The sequence below is a fragment of the Dromiciops gliroides genome, chromosome 2 (assembly GCF_019393635.1).
Source record: "Dromiciops gliroides isolate mDroGli1 chromosome 2, mDroGli1.pri, whole genome shotgun sequence".
NCBI classification, from domain to species: Eukaryota; Metazoa; Chordata; class Mammalia; order Microbiotheria; family Microbiotheriidae; genus Dromiciops; species Dromiciops gliroides.
In genome coordinates this window covers 415,913,125-415,930,980 of record NC_057862.1, presented here as the reverse complement: position 1 = coordinate 415,930,980, position 17,856 = coordinate 415,913,125, and the positions used below count along the sequence as shown (strand labels likewise).

At 39.9% G+C, this 17,856-nt stretch overlaps 1 protein-coding gene across 3 annotated transcripts in view; it reads right to left on the bottom strand.

Moving 5' to 3' along the window:
- The window catches only part of ZNF507 (zinc finger protein 507), a 28,815-nt gene extending 12,295 nt beyond the window's left edge, over nucleotides 1-16,520 (bottom strand). Inside the window, exons 1-5 of one of the 3 annotated variants that reach the window (XM_043987349.1) lie at nucleotides 16,316-16,520; nucleotides 15,502-15,586; nucleotides 11,483-11,599; nucleotides 6,622-8,759; nucleotides 4,553-4,670 (exon numbers count right to left, since the gene is read on the bottom strand). In XM_043987349.1, the coding sequence (XP_043843284.1) occupies nucleotides 4,553-4,670; nucleotides 6,622-8,754 (2,251 nt within the window). In that variant the 5' untranslated portion in view covers nucleotides 8,755-8,759; nucleotides 11,483-11,599; nucleotides 15,502-15,586; nucleotides 16,316-16,520. The remainder of the gene's footprint in view (nucleotides 1-4,552; nucleotides 4,671-6,621; nucleotides 8,760-11,482; nucleotides 11,600-15,501; nucleotides 15,587-16,315) is intronic. The other 2 variants (XM_043987352.1, XM_043987351.1) reach the window with 2 other exon arrangements.
- Between the last annotated feature and the right edge of the window lie 1,336 nt (nucleotides 16,521-17,856).

Genomic DNA, 17,856 nt, shown 5'->3' with positions numbered 1-17,856 from the left:
GGTCCTCCTCCTCCACACCGTTCTCCACTCAGCTGCCAATATGATTTTCCTAAAGTGGGAGTCTGACCATGTCACTCCCCTCAACCTTCATTCAACAGGCTCTAGTGATTCCACATTTAGCATTTAAAATCCTTTACAACCTGGCTCCTTTCTACCCTTCCAGCCTTCCTGCACATCACCCAATTTCTTGCTTTCCATGAGCCAGCTACATTGGCCTGCTTGAAGCTTCTTGAGCACATCACCCAATCTTGTTTCCCTGTCTTTGCAGGGACTGCCCAGAACTAGCTTTCACTGATGACTCCTGTTTCTCAGGTTTCCTTCAAGATTTAGATCAAATTTAGCCTTCTGCAGGAAATCTTTCTTGATCTTCACCACTGCCAATGCTTTCTCTCTTAAACTGCCTCCCATCTGCCCATCACATATCTTGAATGTCCATAGTTACTTGCATGTTGTCTCCCCCCATAGACTGTGAGCTCCTTGATGACAGGGACCAGGCTTTTGCCTTTCTGTATATATGTAGCCCTTTGTAGTGCCTGGCATCTAATAAATATTTGTTGACTGACTGAACTGAGTCTGTGATTTCAACAGTGTAGGAAACCCTTGGTGTGGTTCCATCAATATAGATAAGCAGCTTGTCTCTGATATAGTCTTATATGCCTGGTAGTGTTGAGAGATGAAAGGACTTATCAACAGTCACATAACTTGCCCATTATGTCCTGCTATCCTTTACGAATATATTAAATGAAAATTCATACCTTTAGCTCTATACTCTTTCTTAGCTTCAATTTTAGAATGAATATTCAAACAAATTCCAAAGTCAGGTTACCTATCCTCTTGTACTAAAAACAACCAGTGAACAAAGGCTGAAATATAATTCTCTGAACCTCAGAAATGTTAGACAGATTTCTCTATGCCTATGTGCTTAACTCAAGCTGTCATAATGATCATGGGGCACTTTCTAAAATTTTACAGAGGAAACTCAAAGTAAGAGCCTGAAGGAAACGACTGGCTTACATAGGCAGGATAAAACCCAAGACTTGTAGTTTCATGAAATGTGGCTACAAAGGATTTGTGACAAACTCTATGTAAAAGGCTTAAAAGACCTCTTTAGTGAAATTATGTACATGGGTGTAAGCCCGGTGGATTTCCTTTGTACAGAACATATTTTCCTAATTTAATACAAAGGGGGGGGGGGGGGGCGGCAGCTAGGTGGTGCAGTGGTTAGAGCACCGACCCTGGAGTCAGGAGGACCTGAGTTCAAATCCGGCCTCAGACACTTGACACTTACTAGCTGTGTGACCCTGGGCAAGTCACTTGACCCTCATTGCCCCACAAAAAAATTTAAAAAAAAGCGATCAAGTCTAATTTAATACAAGGTCTTATTCTATATACTTATTAATTAATGGATTAAAGGAACTTTATAAACTGTACAATTTAGTTATGAACTTTATAAATAGAATTGATTACATGGGTTAAAAAAAATCACATTTAATGAAAATGTACAGCCCTGTGAAATTCAGTAAACAGGTCAAGAAAAAATGTGTCATGAATAAAACTCATACACTAAAGCAGATAGCTTAGTGCCTAGCTACTTAAAATCAGGTTTAGCCAATGGCAGTAAAAGTTCTTTACCAAAAGAAAGCATGCCAGGGCCCAACTGAATAACTTGGTCTCATTTTAGTTCCCTACACATAGGATAAAGCTTTCCCAACACAATTAGCATTTCTGTTGGCAACTACAATGTAGAGAACAGCCTATACAGAGGACTGAGTGTTTTGATTCCAGAACCAATCTGAGTCCTGAAGCACAGTGGCAAAGCAGAGAAAGGTACGTTACTGTGCAACATTTTAAAGAGAAAAGGCTTAGGGAAAAGACTACTGCATGACTTATAAAAATAAAATAACACAAAAGAAAACCCACGCTGAAATTTCAAAGGAACAAATACAAGTTAAAATTAAGCTTTCAAAATCTGAAGTTTTCTTTTACTAATAATTACTACCAAGCTGAGCAGAATGTCCTGATAAAATCCTGTAACATTAATATATACACTAATCATAATTATACTCTATCTAGATGTGCTATTAATTGGTAGGTTACAAACTTGGACATGGTTAAGAACGGCACTGTTCTAAACACAGTCAAGGGGAAAAAATGTGACTGATGATTTTCCTACATAAAATGCTGCCGAGTTATAACAATAAAATGACACCCCAGAAGGAAAAAAAAGCCACCATAGCAAAGAATAAGAAATCCCACGCCATTCAAATAATTATTTCCAATGAAAATAACTGAGCGAAACCCTGTCATTTTCTGGTTCCTCTGCCACACGGTCTTCACTTTCAGAATGAGGGCATGGGGGCAGTTAGGTGGTGCAGTGGATAAAGCACCGGCCCCGGAGGACCTGAGTTCAAATTTGACCTAAGAAGCTTGACACTAGCTGTGTGACCCTGGGCAAGTCACTTAACTCTCATTGCCCTGCAAAAACCAAAAAGAATGAGGGCATGATGTATATTTGTACTGGCTGGGTAATATCCAGCATGCATGGATAGGGCCTGGACCTGGGATTTTATTAATATTGGGGAACTGCCACGTGAGAAAACTCCTTCTACTAATCTAGGTTGATACCTTCTCAGCAAATCAACTTAAGAGTTATAGAAGTGCCTAGAGCATTAATTAGTTAAATGCTTGCCCAGTAGTAGTAGTATACCCAGACTAGTTTTAGAAAAATAATCTCTGCCCAGTATTTGTTCTTTGAACAAAAAGATGTTACATTTGCAAAAAAAAAAAAAAGCTGTTTCCTTTACTTATATGGTTACTTTAGGATTATTTAAACACATAAATACAGGCAACATTTGCTATCTGCAGCCCTCTGTGCTTTTTTCGGCAGAAGGCTATCAATTATATTTTTATCTTGTCATATTAGGCAGCAAGAAGTTCATGTACAGAGAAATGTACATATTTTTTCCTCCCTAAATTTCATTAAAATGTGACAAAAATTCACGGACAACTTAATTACCAACACACACACACACACACACACACACACACACACACACACACGAGAATGTCTGTCAACTCAGTAACTACAAAACAAGCAAGTTTTAAAAAAAAGCAAACTGAATTAGCTGAGTAGGAAAATGGAGAGTGCAGTGAAATATAAAACTACTGTTAGGCAAAACAAAACATAATGGCATGTTCAACAAGGAAGATACAGAGAAATGGGACACTGGAGAAGTTTTCAAAATAACAAAATAGAAGTCTAGAAACAATTAATTAGACATTGAGCTTGCATTTGTGTTTTACCTTTTCAATACAGTTTTGGAAACTATAACATCCTAAGTTTAGTTTTGACAACAGGCGGTGCGGTAGTGTGGTAGCCTACTTTATTCTTTCATTAGGCATTTAGAGCCCAGTAATATCCAACGGCATAATGTTTGCTTGAAAGGGGATGTGCAAACATGATGAATTAAAACAAGACGAGGCATTTAGGGCTATTTCATAAACAAGAAACAGAACTGTTTTATCTCAGACATCTATCGCAGAAACAGATGCTCTATCATAAACTCTTTTGTTTTGGTTGGGTTTTATAGGGATGACATCTGTTTGACAAGAGGATTTTGGTGCTACAGTGGTGTCACAATTTGATTCTAAAATGTTTTTGAAACAACTATTATGCATTCTAGGGTATAATTTAATGGAACATTATTGTAGCACATTTTACTTGGAAGTAGTGTTTTTTAACTTCAATTCTTAGGAAGTTAAAAAAAAGGAGTTTGCCCTAATATGTTTTATCTCACATAAACCCTATCTACCATGCTGCTAGACACATTTAGAGTATATCAATTAAAATGATCTGATGAGAAGCAGCCCTGCTTATTAGAGTTTATTCTAATGTTCTTGGGTATGGTATGGTGCCTGCCTTTTTATGGAATCCTAATTAGGTTTTTTACTTCTAACATAGGATATTAACAAAAACACAGCCCATTAGTAACTATTACAATACAGCTAGAAATTTCTAACTTGATTTTCTACAAACAATACATATGAAACCTGGCAGTTATACTAGGGTTTATAGTTTGAGTAAGAGCACAGCAGGAAGATGCTGCTAAAGCTTGAGGTGTGGGACCACCATCTGCAATGTAATCTTCCCAACAGGGGTACTTGGCATCATGCTGACATTAAAAAAAAAAGGTACAGAAAAAAATTCAGGCTTCCTATTACTGAATTTACAGTGCGGAATGTGATGCATAAGGAAAGTGTGTCTTATGGAAAGGAGGCATTTTGAAGCCAGTCACCTTTCTGAGTTTGCTTTGTGCACAGGATCTAAATTGAGAAGAAGCATACTCAATGCCAAAGCACTGATTGTTCTAGCAGTCACACTTATATTATACAACCTACCTACACATAAGACTCTACTAGCACTTCCTCATGGCCAAAGGCCAGAGGCCCATGGTTTTCCTTTGGAGAAATCTACCTAATAGGCCATTTTCTTCCACACACCAGTAAAAGATGTAATTTTATATGCAACACATGGAAAAAAAAAATTGAGTACCTTCCCGAACACATTTTCCTTCAGCTGCCTCATTTGAAACTATTGGTTCATTTGGATTTGCTTTTGACAAGTTATCTGGAACACTATGTCGTTCTCTCTCATGGTTCCTCAGCTGGCTCTGGAAAGTTGAGATAAGCATGTTACTTTAAAAAAACAACCACCATACAGACACATTTGAGAAACAAAACACTTAAACACTTTTCAATCAAATATCCTTATAAAATACAATTCTTATATCAGTCAGGAAATGAGATTCAGGGAAAAATAACTGAAGAAACCACAAGAAAAAAAGTTATTTTCTTTTTTTGATGTCTTTAAAGAACACTACCACTATCTCTTGTATATGTATATAGTGAATTATAAATACACATATACACATGTAATCAGATATGAAATCACTAGATTTTCACAAGGAAGAAACCCCTCTAGTTTCCTTCCATGTTATAACTTTCTGAATAAGAATAATGCTCTCACAATGAAAATTAGCTAGACATTTTTGACTGTACCTAACTTTTTTCTTGGTATTTTTAGAGATCCCTGGTACAAGTACCTTTCTCTATCAAGACAGATCACAACCCCTCCATATTTTAAATGAGCTGCCCTGGCTGAAATATTCATCCCAAGAGCCAACCTTCTGGTGATGAATCTCTCTAAAGTTAGCTTGGTTGGTCCTAGGCTGACAGACATGCAGTCTGTCACCAGCCCAGTCTTGAATCCTTCTTCCCTGCTGGCACAAGCTTTCATGTCCTCAAGAGACATCCAAGGAAGATTTAAGAAGATAGATTTTTTCCCCCTCAAATTTTTTTTGAAAAAAGTATAAATTTGAATCTTTTATTTTGCTGTCCCATAAGATGTGGAACAAAACCGACATAATGACTAAACGGAACAAACAAAAGAAATGAAATACAGACCTGTTCTAAGAATCTAATTATTTGAATGAGTTGCCTGTCCAAAGGTCCTTCACAAACTTGAGGAAAATCATTGCCTTAAAAATTTTACCCTTGACCTAGCTTTTATTTTAAATATCATCATTTGCCTTCTCACCAGTGTGGGTTACAGGTCCATTCTAAGGCAAATGGGCTAGGAAGTTTGTATTGTAACTATCCCTTCAGAAGTTATACTGAATTTTCAGAGTGGTCTATTTCTAGTTCCAAACCATGAAATGATTGGTCCCAGATCACAGGGATGATATCAGACTTGAAATTCAAATGTAGGTCCTTGGCTCCAAATCTAACCCTCTAGAAGTTTTCTAACCTACACCTTTCTTTCACTCTGTAATGGCCAAGTAAGTTAAAACTCAAGGAAGAAGCTGAGAAACAGCCATTAGACCTCTGAGATCTAACTTGACAGTAAGTACATTTTGACCACGTAGGAACTAAAGTTCATATTCATTGGTAAATTGACAATAATTCTACTTCAATACTAGCTTATAATGTAATAGATTTTATAATGTTCTTCCCTCCTCTCCCCAAATCCTGTTCCTAAAAAGAAGTGAAGCCTAACAGGAGAAATTGCAAGTGCTTTTGGAAATCACATTCTTAGGTGAAATACGTTGCAGACAGAAAACAAATGTTTGCTCAAACTAGGGGGAAACAATCCAATTTTAGGGATGGAAAAACTAGAGAGCAGAGAGTTTATGTATCCTGCTCACATTCTATTGCATTTGCAGTAACAGTTAATGCATTACTAGTTCCTAGTCTTGAATATCGATGGATGGTCCCATGGGATCCAATGTTAGCTTATCATCAAGCTATTTATTGTCATCCTTGCTGTATGATGTGCAGTTGGACATTTTAAGATTTGCCCCTATCAAAATAAGTAACATGCCGAAGCTGTCAAGAAAGAAGCTTCTGGAAAGAATGCTGTACTGGTAGTCAGAAACCCTGGGTTCTAGTCTCAGTCTTGCTACTAAACAGTGATGTGACCTTGGACAAAAAGCTCCTTAATCTGTACAGGCTGTTTCTTTTTCTATCTATAAAATTAAGGGGCTGGGCTATATGAGTTCTATGGTCCTTTCTAGTGCTGACATTCTGATTTTATGAAGTGACTTCACATGGAGAAAGGTTTACCTTATAATGAAAAGATTCTTCACACTGTTTGCATTGGTACATCCTGCTTTTACAGTGGTTGATCATGTGGCTCTCTAGATCCTTGCTGTTGTCCGCTATGTGCTCACAAATAGGACACTGGTAAGGCTGTCTCTGCCGGTGAACTCGCAAGTGCTGTTTAATGTAGCCCTTGTTACCACTAGTATAGTGACATAACCGGCAACGGTATGGTCGATCAGCATTGGGGATAAATTCTACCAAGCTGCTTCCCGGCAAACTTGCATCACCAGTAGGCTGACACTGAGCATTGTCCTGTAGTTCTTTCAAAATGTCATCATCTGAAGCATTCTGGTCTGTCCTTTCCCTCAATTTTTCAATTACAGTGAGTAGGGACATGCTGATACCCATTTTAACAGGAACTTCTGATAATTCCTGTTTGTCCTCTGTAAGTTCTACCAATGTAGAGTCACTTTGGTTAAAGCTAGTTAACACTTCTGAAGAGTTAAGTGGAGACATCAATTTAGAATATGCTGCTATAGTACTTTCAACTTGTCTTTGCCCAGTATCTGGATCTAAAAGGTTTACATCCCCATAGTGCCCAAGACTGGCTCGTGTTAATTCTGCAGCCCTTATAGGCATTGTGACCAGAGCTTCTGCTGCTAAAGAGTGCAGCCTTAGGGACTCAGAATTTGTCCTTCTCCGGCCTGGAGGGGCATTCTCATCAGCAGCCAGAACTTGATTTGAGATAATCTCATTGTCTTTCTTCTCAGGACTGCCCCATCCTATGATCACCTCTTCAATCTCAACAGTGCTTTTATCAGTATGATAAACTTCATCTGCTTCTTCACGCACAATCTGGGTTTTTGTGGAGATCAGGTTTTTTTCCTCTTCCATGTCGGTATTCATCAGGAAAGATTTTTGTAGTACTGTTTCTTCAGCACTAGGCAAACGTTCCACTATTACATTAACATGACCTTTTTTATTTGGGCTGCAGTTAATGATTTTCTGTGCTGATGAAAGTAGGCTATCAGCCATCAGACTGTCCTCTGTATCAGACATCACCTCCAACATTTCTTCTCCATTAGAGTCAAGGGTAGCAGACTGTCTTAGACTTTCACTTACTTCTCTGTTTTGTTCAATAGATCTGCATGACAGCTGTTCTGAACTACAGATTTGCACCTGAACAGACTGCCCACTATGAATACCCAGATCATCATCCTCCAGAGCAAGAACTACTGTTTCAACCCCTTGAGCTGTGGCAGCTGAGGAGTCTGACAAGCCCAGAGTCTCATTTTCCTCTTCAAAAATTGGATAGGAACAATCCACTTCCCCTGCATGCTTCCAAGCATGTGTTTTCAACATTCTCTGCTGACCACAAGTATAACTACAAATCAAGCATCGGTACATGCCATACTGCTCACATGTGTACCATTTTCTCCTTCCCATTTCTGCCACAGAAGCAGCTCGGATAGCCTGCATATCATTATTGTCCAAGTTCACAGTGAGGTCTGCAACTGTTTTGAGATTCCCTTCTATTGTTCCCTGAAGTGAGGGGTTGGAGAGCCCAGTGCACTGCTGAACTTTAGATTCAATAGGAGTTTTGGCATCATTTCCATGGTAATTTAAAATGTGAGCTTCAAGTTCTTCTTGGCTCTTAGATAGAAAATGGCACTCAGAGCACATTAATATCACTTCATTCTGCTGACCATGTTGTTTGATATGCTCTTTTAACACAGATAAAGAAGAAGACAGGAACTTACAAAGACTGCACTGGTAACACATAGTCTTTCTATTATTCTGTGGAAAATAGTCAGTAATATAATAATCTGCTTGCAACTCCTCGGTCCTTTTGGTGCCAGTAGCAGGTAGTTCAATTGTTTTGGCTGGAATTTCACAAAGGTCCTGTGTTTCAAGAGAGAGCACTGAAGCATTTGGATGAGAGCGTTTTTTCCCAATTAAAAGGCATCTTTGTGACTTTTCACTTTCTACAATCTTGCTCAATTTCTGGATAACATCAATAAGTGGATCTGTTTTGTATTTTCTCTGTTCATCACTTATTTCCAATGACGGACTGATGACAGTTTCAGAAATCAACACAGCTTCTTGTTCACCCAGACCTGGTACCAATACTGCAACACTGCTTGTATCTTCCATGATATCTAAGGGTAACAATGTACAATAGAATAAAATGCCAGGTTACCAAAAAAATTATGTTTTACATTTTTATTAAAAATATTTAACAAGAACAAGAGACCAGAACTGTTAAACTATTTAAAGTTATGGTGCCCACACTTTAACTATCACACCATGTATCTGGCTACTGCCCTAGCTACTTTATATAGTTCTCAATTTTATAGGTACACTCAAAAATAAGGCCTTCTAGCTCTTTATTCTAAATTAGCTTTAACCTCTACACCTTACCTTCTCAATAATGTGATTCCATAGGTTTCCTGCTGTCTTTATCCCCCTACTCCTCAATGGACCACTAATTTCTGCTCATTTTTCACTCACAGTTTGCCCCATTTTCATAGCTCCCAAAAGAAGAAGCCCTGACCTGGATCAAAAAAATGAAACACTGCTATAAAGATAAGCATGTGGAATCCCTGTATTATCAGTCCACCTGAGAACACTTTGAAAAAGCACTATAAATAGGACTGACAACAGATAGTTCTCAAACTACTTATTATAGACATGTCGATCCGGCTTTCTAAGAAAAATACAGAAACTTTTAGCACAAATTTTTGTTAGTTTCCTCATATAAAATTATTTTTGGAATCAAAAAGCACAGCAATATACTCTATTATAAACCACTGTATTTTTACTATACAAATGAAACTAATGAAAAACCAATGGGTCTAGTTCCTTCTTTTACTTCCTTTGAAATAACCCAAGGATAAACCACAAACATTGCTGCGGTTTTTTTCAGAGGTCAGTTTAATGGTGAACTGTTGAATGGGTTTGTGTGAATACACATGGGTTTTGCTTCCTCTGAAAGAGGTGAGGGGAAAAAAGCATCATTTCCTACTCGCACTACAGGTCTACACATGTATATGGGACTAAGTAGTAATTAACCGTGGTCTATAACCTGCACTTTACAACGTACTGTGGACAAAGTAGTCACCTCACCAGTTCAGAAATTCTTATGGACTTGATTATTAAAAACAGTATAGACTCTATTTCCTCAAATGGTTATACCTTTACTTGAGCCTTGCCCCAAGCCTACAGGTCCAAAGTCAGGAATGAAAAAAAGCAAAACCAAAAAAACAACCCAAATCTCCCTCAAACTGGAAACTGTTTATTGCTTTTCCAAGCCATTCAAGTCTAGACAGTTCTATAGATTGGTAGAGAGCTAGTTTCCCATGTGACAGCACATTATTCATACTTTTCTCATACATCTCTCATACATGATCACATCCTACTTCATGTTATAGTAGTCTGTATACAATTTCAGAAGACCGTTAAGCTCCTTACAGAGGCAGTTTTTGTCTACATATCCCCAATGTCTAGTATAGTGCCTTGCACATAGTAGGTAATTAATGTTTGCTAAGTTGAGTTTACCATCTTATTTCTCCCACTATATTTTAAACCTTCTCTAAGGCAGAAATCATGTTCTTCATTTCTTTTGCCATGCTCATGTTTTACCCTTATTTCTATGAATCCAGTTATAAATAAAAAATTAAGGGGGGGCGAGCTAGGTGGCACAGTGGATAAAGCACTGGCCCTGGATTCAGGAGTACCTGAGTTCAAATCTGGCCTCAGACACTTGACACTTACTAGCTGTGTGACCCTGGGCAAGTCACTTAACTCCCATTGCCCCACAAAAACAAAATCAAAAAATTAATCAGAAAATGAGTTTAACTCTTTGGAACTTTGAAGCCCTTGAGATTCTAACTTTTTTTTTTTTTTTGGTGAGGCAATTGGGGTTAAGTGGCTTGCCCAGGGTCACACAGCTAGTAACTGTCAAGTGTCTGAGGCCGGATTTGAACTCAGGTCCTCCTGAATCCAGGGCCGGTGCTTTATCCACTGCGCCACCTAGCTGCCCCTAACCCTTGAGATTCTAATAGATTTTAATGATCACAGCAGAGTAGATACCATGAAAAGTTATATCTCTCCAAGTTGATTTACAACATGCAGGCAAACGACTAAGAATTAGCTTAATGCACACTACCCGCCCACAAGGTTACAAAGGTGACTCATATTATCCTTCCTCTACTTAATGATATAATAGAAGGGAGACAGAGCAAAGTAAATTGTTCCCAGTTTCTTTGTATGTTCTTAGGGAAGTAAAAGGGCAAAGATGTGGAAATTCATCTTATGTCAAGAAAAAGATATATAGAGAAAAACATTACAAAACAACTGGGTTATTAAATCTGGTGTAGTATAAGTAGAAATGGGAATTAAGAGTTAATGGAATTTTAGAGCAGTTGTGTTCAGATGTGAATATCAACTTTAAGTCTATATATGATTTGGGTACAGGAATGACAGACATAAAATGGGCATGACAATGTAAAGTATAACAAGAAACACCAGAATAACCAGTTTGGATTCACACAAAGTTTTTAAAAAGTCAAATCCCATTAAAACAAAAGTCACTGGGGAAAAAAGCAAAAGGCTGGATACTTTTTTTTAACAATCAGTAAACTACAATAGTGGAAATGTACTCTCCATGGTAATTACTCTAATACGCAGTTTTGTTTAACTGTTTTTGGAGTCTGAACTTTGTAGGGTGATGATGAGAGTAATTCTGGGTACTACAACTTGTTAAGTAAAAACACATAAATAAAAATATTTTTATAATTAAAGTATGCTGGACCAGCAGCTCATATAAAAGAAGGGAGAGGGGAGGGGAAGAGGAGAGGAAGGAAAAAAGGAGTGACAGTACCTTAAGGCCCACTCTTTTGAATTTTCCAAGTTATGTCACTTCACTTGGCTAACGTGGGTATACCTCAGGCACTGGATCTGTGGATCTTTACAAGTCGAGGGAAGGACAATAATAGACCTGAAAAATAAGGGGATAGAATAAGCAGGTTTAGACACTCAATTCTGAGTTATGGCAAGAAATAGTACATACATTTATTTATACATGAAAATCTCTCTACATAGACAAGGTGGTATATGAAAATATCAGACAAATTATACAGACTATAAATGCCAAACAATTTCAAAGGTAGATAAGCTTACTCTTAGAAGACACAACAAAATGCCTCTGAGAGAAGGTAAGTTACAGGCTGACCTCTGAAGGATGAGTAGAATTTGATAAAAAGGAATGCAAAAAGTCAACCAGTCATCCAATATTTATCGAGTACCTGATTTGTGTAACACACTGCGTTAGGACTTGCAAGGGATACAAAAAGTAGTATATGATACAGTCCTTGCCCTCAAAAGAGCTAGTAATTAGTCTACAGGAAGGGTTAAACAACCAACATAAGACAATAATACAAGAGGCACAAGGCAGTTCACAAATATTGGAGTTCAGAGGAAGGAGATCACTTTGGTCTGGGCTGATACCTTCTGAAAGGTCAGATTTAAGTTACACAGAGATGGGACCTGAATAGGTAGAATAAAGATGTTGGCTAGTAGTGATACCATATAGGTAATCCTACAAAGGTGATGATAAATATAATGTGTTTGGAGAACAGCAAAGGGTCCATATAGTTTAGGTGGAGAATTGGGTGGATATTTGGGAGGTATGGTAGATAAGGCTGTAAATGTAGGTTGGGGCCAGACTGAAGAGGGATTTAAATATCAGGCTAAGAAGTAAAATTCTTTATATTGTAGCACATAGCAAGGTACCTAACAGTTCTTAGCAATTTATAATAGGTACTCAATGAATATATATTGAACTATGAAAATATAAACAAAATCTTTACTCAAAACATATAAAGTTACTAAAAATGTGAATCTCAAAGTAACCATGCGTGTTATACAATTTTCCTAACCAAAATTCTTAATTTTCCATAAAGGTCATGGGCTTATAATTAAAGTCTTTCTCAAGCTAAGTGAAAACCAATCTATTCCAATTATCATAATTTTCTTACAATTTACTCTCTAGTTTATATTAGCACTTAATTTTCTTACAGTGTTATAGCATCCACCAAAAAATAATGGCAAACAACTTATGTTATTGAATGACTTGAAAAAAGGGCATACTTTTCTGTGTAGATGCATGGAGATACAGTTTAATATACTAAAAGATATGCCTCTGATTTCTTCAAAACTTCACAAGCAACAAACTTCCCTATGAAGCCTTTTCTGGTCCCAGAGCTGCTAAGTGCCCTCCCCACCAAAAAAAATTTACCTTGAATTTATTTACACATTATCTACCTTAATGGATAAAAAAGTAAGCATCTTGAATAGAGAGACATTTTGTCTTTGTATCTCTAGTGCCTAGTACAGTGGCTAGCACATTGTGTTTGCTTACTGTCAAAGGTGACAATCACATAACAGGATGTTATTAAAAAGCCAGATCTATTTGTATGTCAATCACACTAATATTTCTATTATCAACTATAATCAAGCTTGTTTGAATTAGAGTAAGTTCATGCACTTTTAACTTTCAAGGGAGGTCCCAAATTCAGTTTCATAAGACTTCTGTAATCAAAGTCCAGTTCTAACTTAACTAACCAATGAGACAATGAGATCCTTTACAACAAAACCTCCATGGATGTTATCTCCTGTTTTGCTGTCAGAATAATAAACATTTAAAGTGAACAACCTTGAAATCCACATAGTAATACAGATTCTTTAACTGAAAAGAAAAGTAAGAAGTTTGATCTTTCAAAGCAAATACATGTTGAAACTAATATTTTCAAGTATGAACCTTCAAAGTCATGGCCATGACTGAAAATAAACATTTCTTTTCCAAGATGAATCAAATATTAAGCCTCAACAAAAATATGCATATGGCACTTATCTCCAAACTATTTAGAGTTCAGGACACTATATGGAACACATAATCAAATTATATGATATAAACTTTTACCATAAATATAAATATGCCAAGATTTTAAAAAAAGTAAATCAGTAAAAAACAAAGCAAAAAAGCCCCCAAACCGCTATAAACCTCTCCATTTACATGCTGAAGTAAATATGCACTTTGTACCTTATTTCATAGCTTTTTTTGTTTGTAAAATGTTATCTACTATTTTTTAATCTGACTGGTTGAACATACTTTCTAAAAGATTTAAAAATGGAAAAACTCATGAGTTTCTCTGTGAATTTCAAAGAAAAAAATCTATCTAAATCCAAAGGTGATACCATGAACCTCACAACTGTTCTTTACCTACAAGTCAAAAACAACTAAAAGAAATGTGATACAAGTGGTCTGCCGTATATATTTGTGAAATAATATCTGTTCTTCAATGCTATAGATTCTGTCCTGGCCTCTTACATGTTTTAAAAAAGAAAAAGAAGAAACCCTTCTCTTTAATTGTAACTAGAGAGAAAAAAATTAGAATAGAACACTTGAATGTTTTACCTAGTTAGCAACTACCCCCTCCCTTCCTGTTAAGTAAACAGTTCACAGGCGGAGAGGAAAGTGAATTTTCTGAACTCTTTGAAGGTTAACATTAACCTTCAGGTGAACTGAGGAAGTAAGCCTTCTGGATAGATTTTCTGTTCTAAATTAGTGGGAGCATCCTGTAAAAGAGATAGATAGGCACCAAAGCCCAAAATAAGGATAGAGACATATCTATTAATTGGTGGACAGATCAACAGCTTGATATCCTCCAAAACACAGATGAAAAAGACGGCCCAGAAGGGTGAAAAAGAACTCAATCAGTATGAGTCATCCACACCTCCCTTTTATACATTCAGACTCGCTTCAGGGCTGGGAAGGGCCCCAAACCAAAGTGACTAGAAGAGGCCTAGAGACTTGGGGAAACTCATTTCATCTAAGGTGTAAAACGGATCTAGGCACTTTCCCCAATCTACAAAATAAGGGAATTGGTCTAGTCCATTTCTCAAGTACCTTCTAGCTCTAGTACTCAACGAAGCTATAAAACCTAGAAGCAGACCCCTTGATTTTAGTCATAGTTTTTCAAACAACAAACACAGATTCAGTAATAAGAAACCAAACTTTGTTCTTCACAATAGTTTAATAAAGGATTATAGAATGAGCAACTAGGCAATTCAACAGGCATTTATTAAGAGTTAATTAGTGGGGGCAGCTAGGTGCCACAATGGATAAAACACCCACCCTGGATTCAGGAGGACCTGAGTTCAATTCCAACCTCAGACACTTGACACTTACTAGCTGTGTGATCCTGGGCAAGTCACTTAACCCTCATTGCCTCACAAAACAAACAAACAAAAAAGAGCTAGTTAGTGGCTGGAATGTCTCTGAGGGAAATGGTGTAAAAAGAAAAGAACTGAGCTCAAGAAGTCACAAGAGTAGGTAAAACAGTATGGGAAAGGTAATTTCCCTTTTTAAGGTGGGTAGAACAGCAGATTTCGTGGCATTAGATAATGTTGCTCAGTTTCGGTTCATGTCTCTTTGGAACAGCTACTGAACGTTTTGAGGTCCTTGATTCTGTCATCAGTAAAATGGGGGTGACATGGGTCCCCCTTACAGTTTAACTGTGAAGGTCAAATGGTTAGTAACTGAATATAAAAAGTGGCCATGCTATAGGCACGGTGCAAGTGATGTAATAACTGTACTACGCTGTAATCCTCCACAGGCTTCAAGAGATTGTCCAAGGGGTCCATGACACAAAACGGTTAAAAACACCTGCCTTACGGGTCAGCTAGGTGGCACAGTGGATAGAGCGCGGCCCTGGAGTCAGGAGGACCTGAGTTCAAATCCAGCCTCAGACACTTGACACTTACTAGTTGTGTGACCCTGGGCAAGTCACTTAACCCCAATTGCCTCACCAAAAAAACACCACAAAAACCAAAACCCACCTGCCTTAGGTCAAACTTCGGCTAGAAAGTAGCACGAACCTGAGTAATAACTGTCTTCACCCCTCTCGGCCTCAGTTTCCTCCACCTGTAATGGGAGTAGAACAGGAGAGCTTAAGACACTGCTCTGGGGTCAGGGAGACCCGGGTTCAACTCCTGCCTCCAACACACACTGGCTGGAGACCGCGGGCAGGTCTCCAAAACCTTTTCCAGCGCGCCGGGACCCAAGCCTATGCGGTGCCGATCTGCATTTGTGGAGGAGTTTTCCACAACGGGAGGCGACACCCAATCACCTCAGCCTTCCCAAACTCACGGGCCAAAAAGATTACCGTTAGTTACCCTTTACGGGCCGAGGCTCAAGAGTTTTCCGCAGCTGCCTGGAAGAGGGGCGGAGCGTCCGCCTCTCCTCTCGCAGACCGCGCCGCTGCATCTGCGGAGCTGAGGAAGAGACGGGGAGAGGGGGCGGCACGCGGGGGTGGGGGATGGCGGCACCCTGGGGACGGCACGCGGTGTCTGCGTGTGTAGTGGGGGAGGCGGCACACTGTAGGGAGCACGCGGACGGGGGCGGGGGGCGCGGCACGGTCGCCGGCTCGTGCGGCGGGATCCCGGAGGCGTCTGGCGCGAGGCCCGGGGTCCCCGCGGGGTGCGCGCCGGAGGCACATCCGGAGGCCTGAGGCGTTGGAGGAGGGGAGGATGCCGGGCAGCCCCGGGCGGGCGCGGACGAGCCAGGGCGGGTCTGGGGGCCTGGGCGGTCAGCAGCGGAGGACTGGACTGAATGGGGCCAGGGGGTGGTGGTGCGGTAAGTGGGTCGTGATACCTGCAAGTCCGGCGGCTTCGGCAGTGGCAGTTGCCCCTTCCCCAGCGGGTCCTTCCGTCCCGGCCGCTCGAGAGCTTTCTCCCCAAACACACGCTCCCCTCCTTCCACGTCGCTCCCTCCCTTTTCTTAATAAAAAAAAATTTTTTTTAAATTTTTTAACCTCCCCCCTACTACTTTCTCCCCCTCCCCAACTCGAGCTTCAAAATGGCGGTGATGGAGATGAGATCACGTGATCAGCGGGCCGAATCAGGTGACCTGAGGGTGTGCTCTTCGCGGTTCGGGCGGGGGAGCGGTGAAGGAGGGATGTTGAGGAAAGGGCTGGGCGGGGCCTGCAGGAGGTCGGGGCGGGGATCCGGAGCGCGATTTCTTCTGCTCCTCCTCCTCTTGGGGAGGTGGGGGAGCCGAGCTGGGAGCCCAGGCTCAGGTTCGCGCTGCTGGTAACTGCCATCTTCTCTCATCTCTCTCCCGTTTCCCAAATCCAGTAAGGAGGCAATCTTGACTCTCCCTGTGAGGTCTCCAGGCGGGCCCACATCCCGGCCATCACAACACAACCTCCTTTGGCAACCCCGGGATGCCCTGCTCAGAACCTACTGAAGGACCCCGTGGTAGCGTGTAGCGACCTCGGCCCGGGGTGTCATGATTTACATACGGCTGCACTTTATGTGTTCCGTTCATGTTCTTCCCGAGAGAGGAGAGCATCTTCTGTTGTTTCCCTTGTGTTTCCCCTCATCTCCTTGGAGCATAGAATTTAGAGTTGAGAGGAGTCTTTGGGTACAAAGTACAAGGAGGACTGCTTCCAGAACCTGGTTTCACAAATTCTGGCGCTGTGGCTTTGGGAAAGACTGGTCACATTAACTTTCAAAGTCTCAATTTCCTTTCCTTTTCTTTTTTTTTTTGGGGGGGGGAATGAGGGTTAAGTGACTTGCCCAGGGTCACACAGCTAGTAAGTGACAAGTATCCGAGATTGGATTTGAACTCAGGTCCTTCCTGAATCCAGGGCCGATGCTTTATCCACTGCGCCACCTAGTTGCCCCTCAATTTACTTTTTAAAAGAAGAGGAACGGGGGGGGGGGGGGGGCCGCTAGTTGGCACGGTGGATAGAGCACTGGCCCTGGAGTCAGGAGTACCAGAGTTCAAATCCGGCCTCAGACACTTAACACTTACTAGCTGTGTGACCCTGGGCAAGTCACTTAACCCCAATTGCCCCACTAAAAACAAAAAACAAAAAAACTCGAAGGTACTTTAGAGATCACATAGTCTCACAGATGTTCAATGACATCCAAATTCACGCAGGTAGTAGTGGAATCCAAATCCAAATTAATATCCTTTAATTCCAAATTCAATGTTCTTTTTATTGCTTATAACTATAGTCAGTCAGTCAACAAACATGTATTAAACATTCTTCTATGGACCAGGCAGTGCAGGGGTCACTGGGGATACAACACAAAAAGAAAACAGTCCCCGGTCCTTTTGCTTTTACACTCTATGATTAATTGGGCACTTCCTCTTATCATCCAGCAAAGTCTCAATAAATGCTTTTT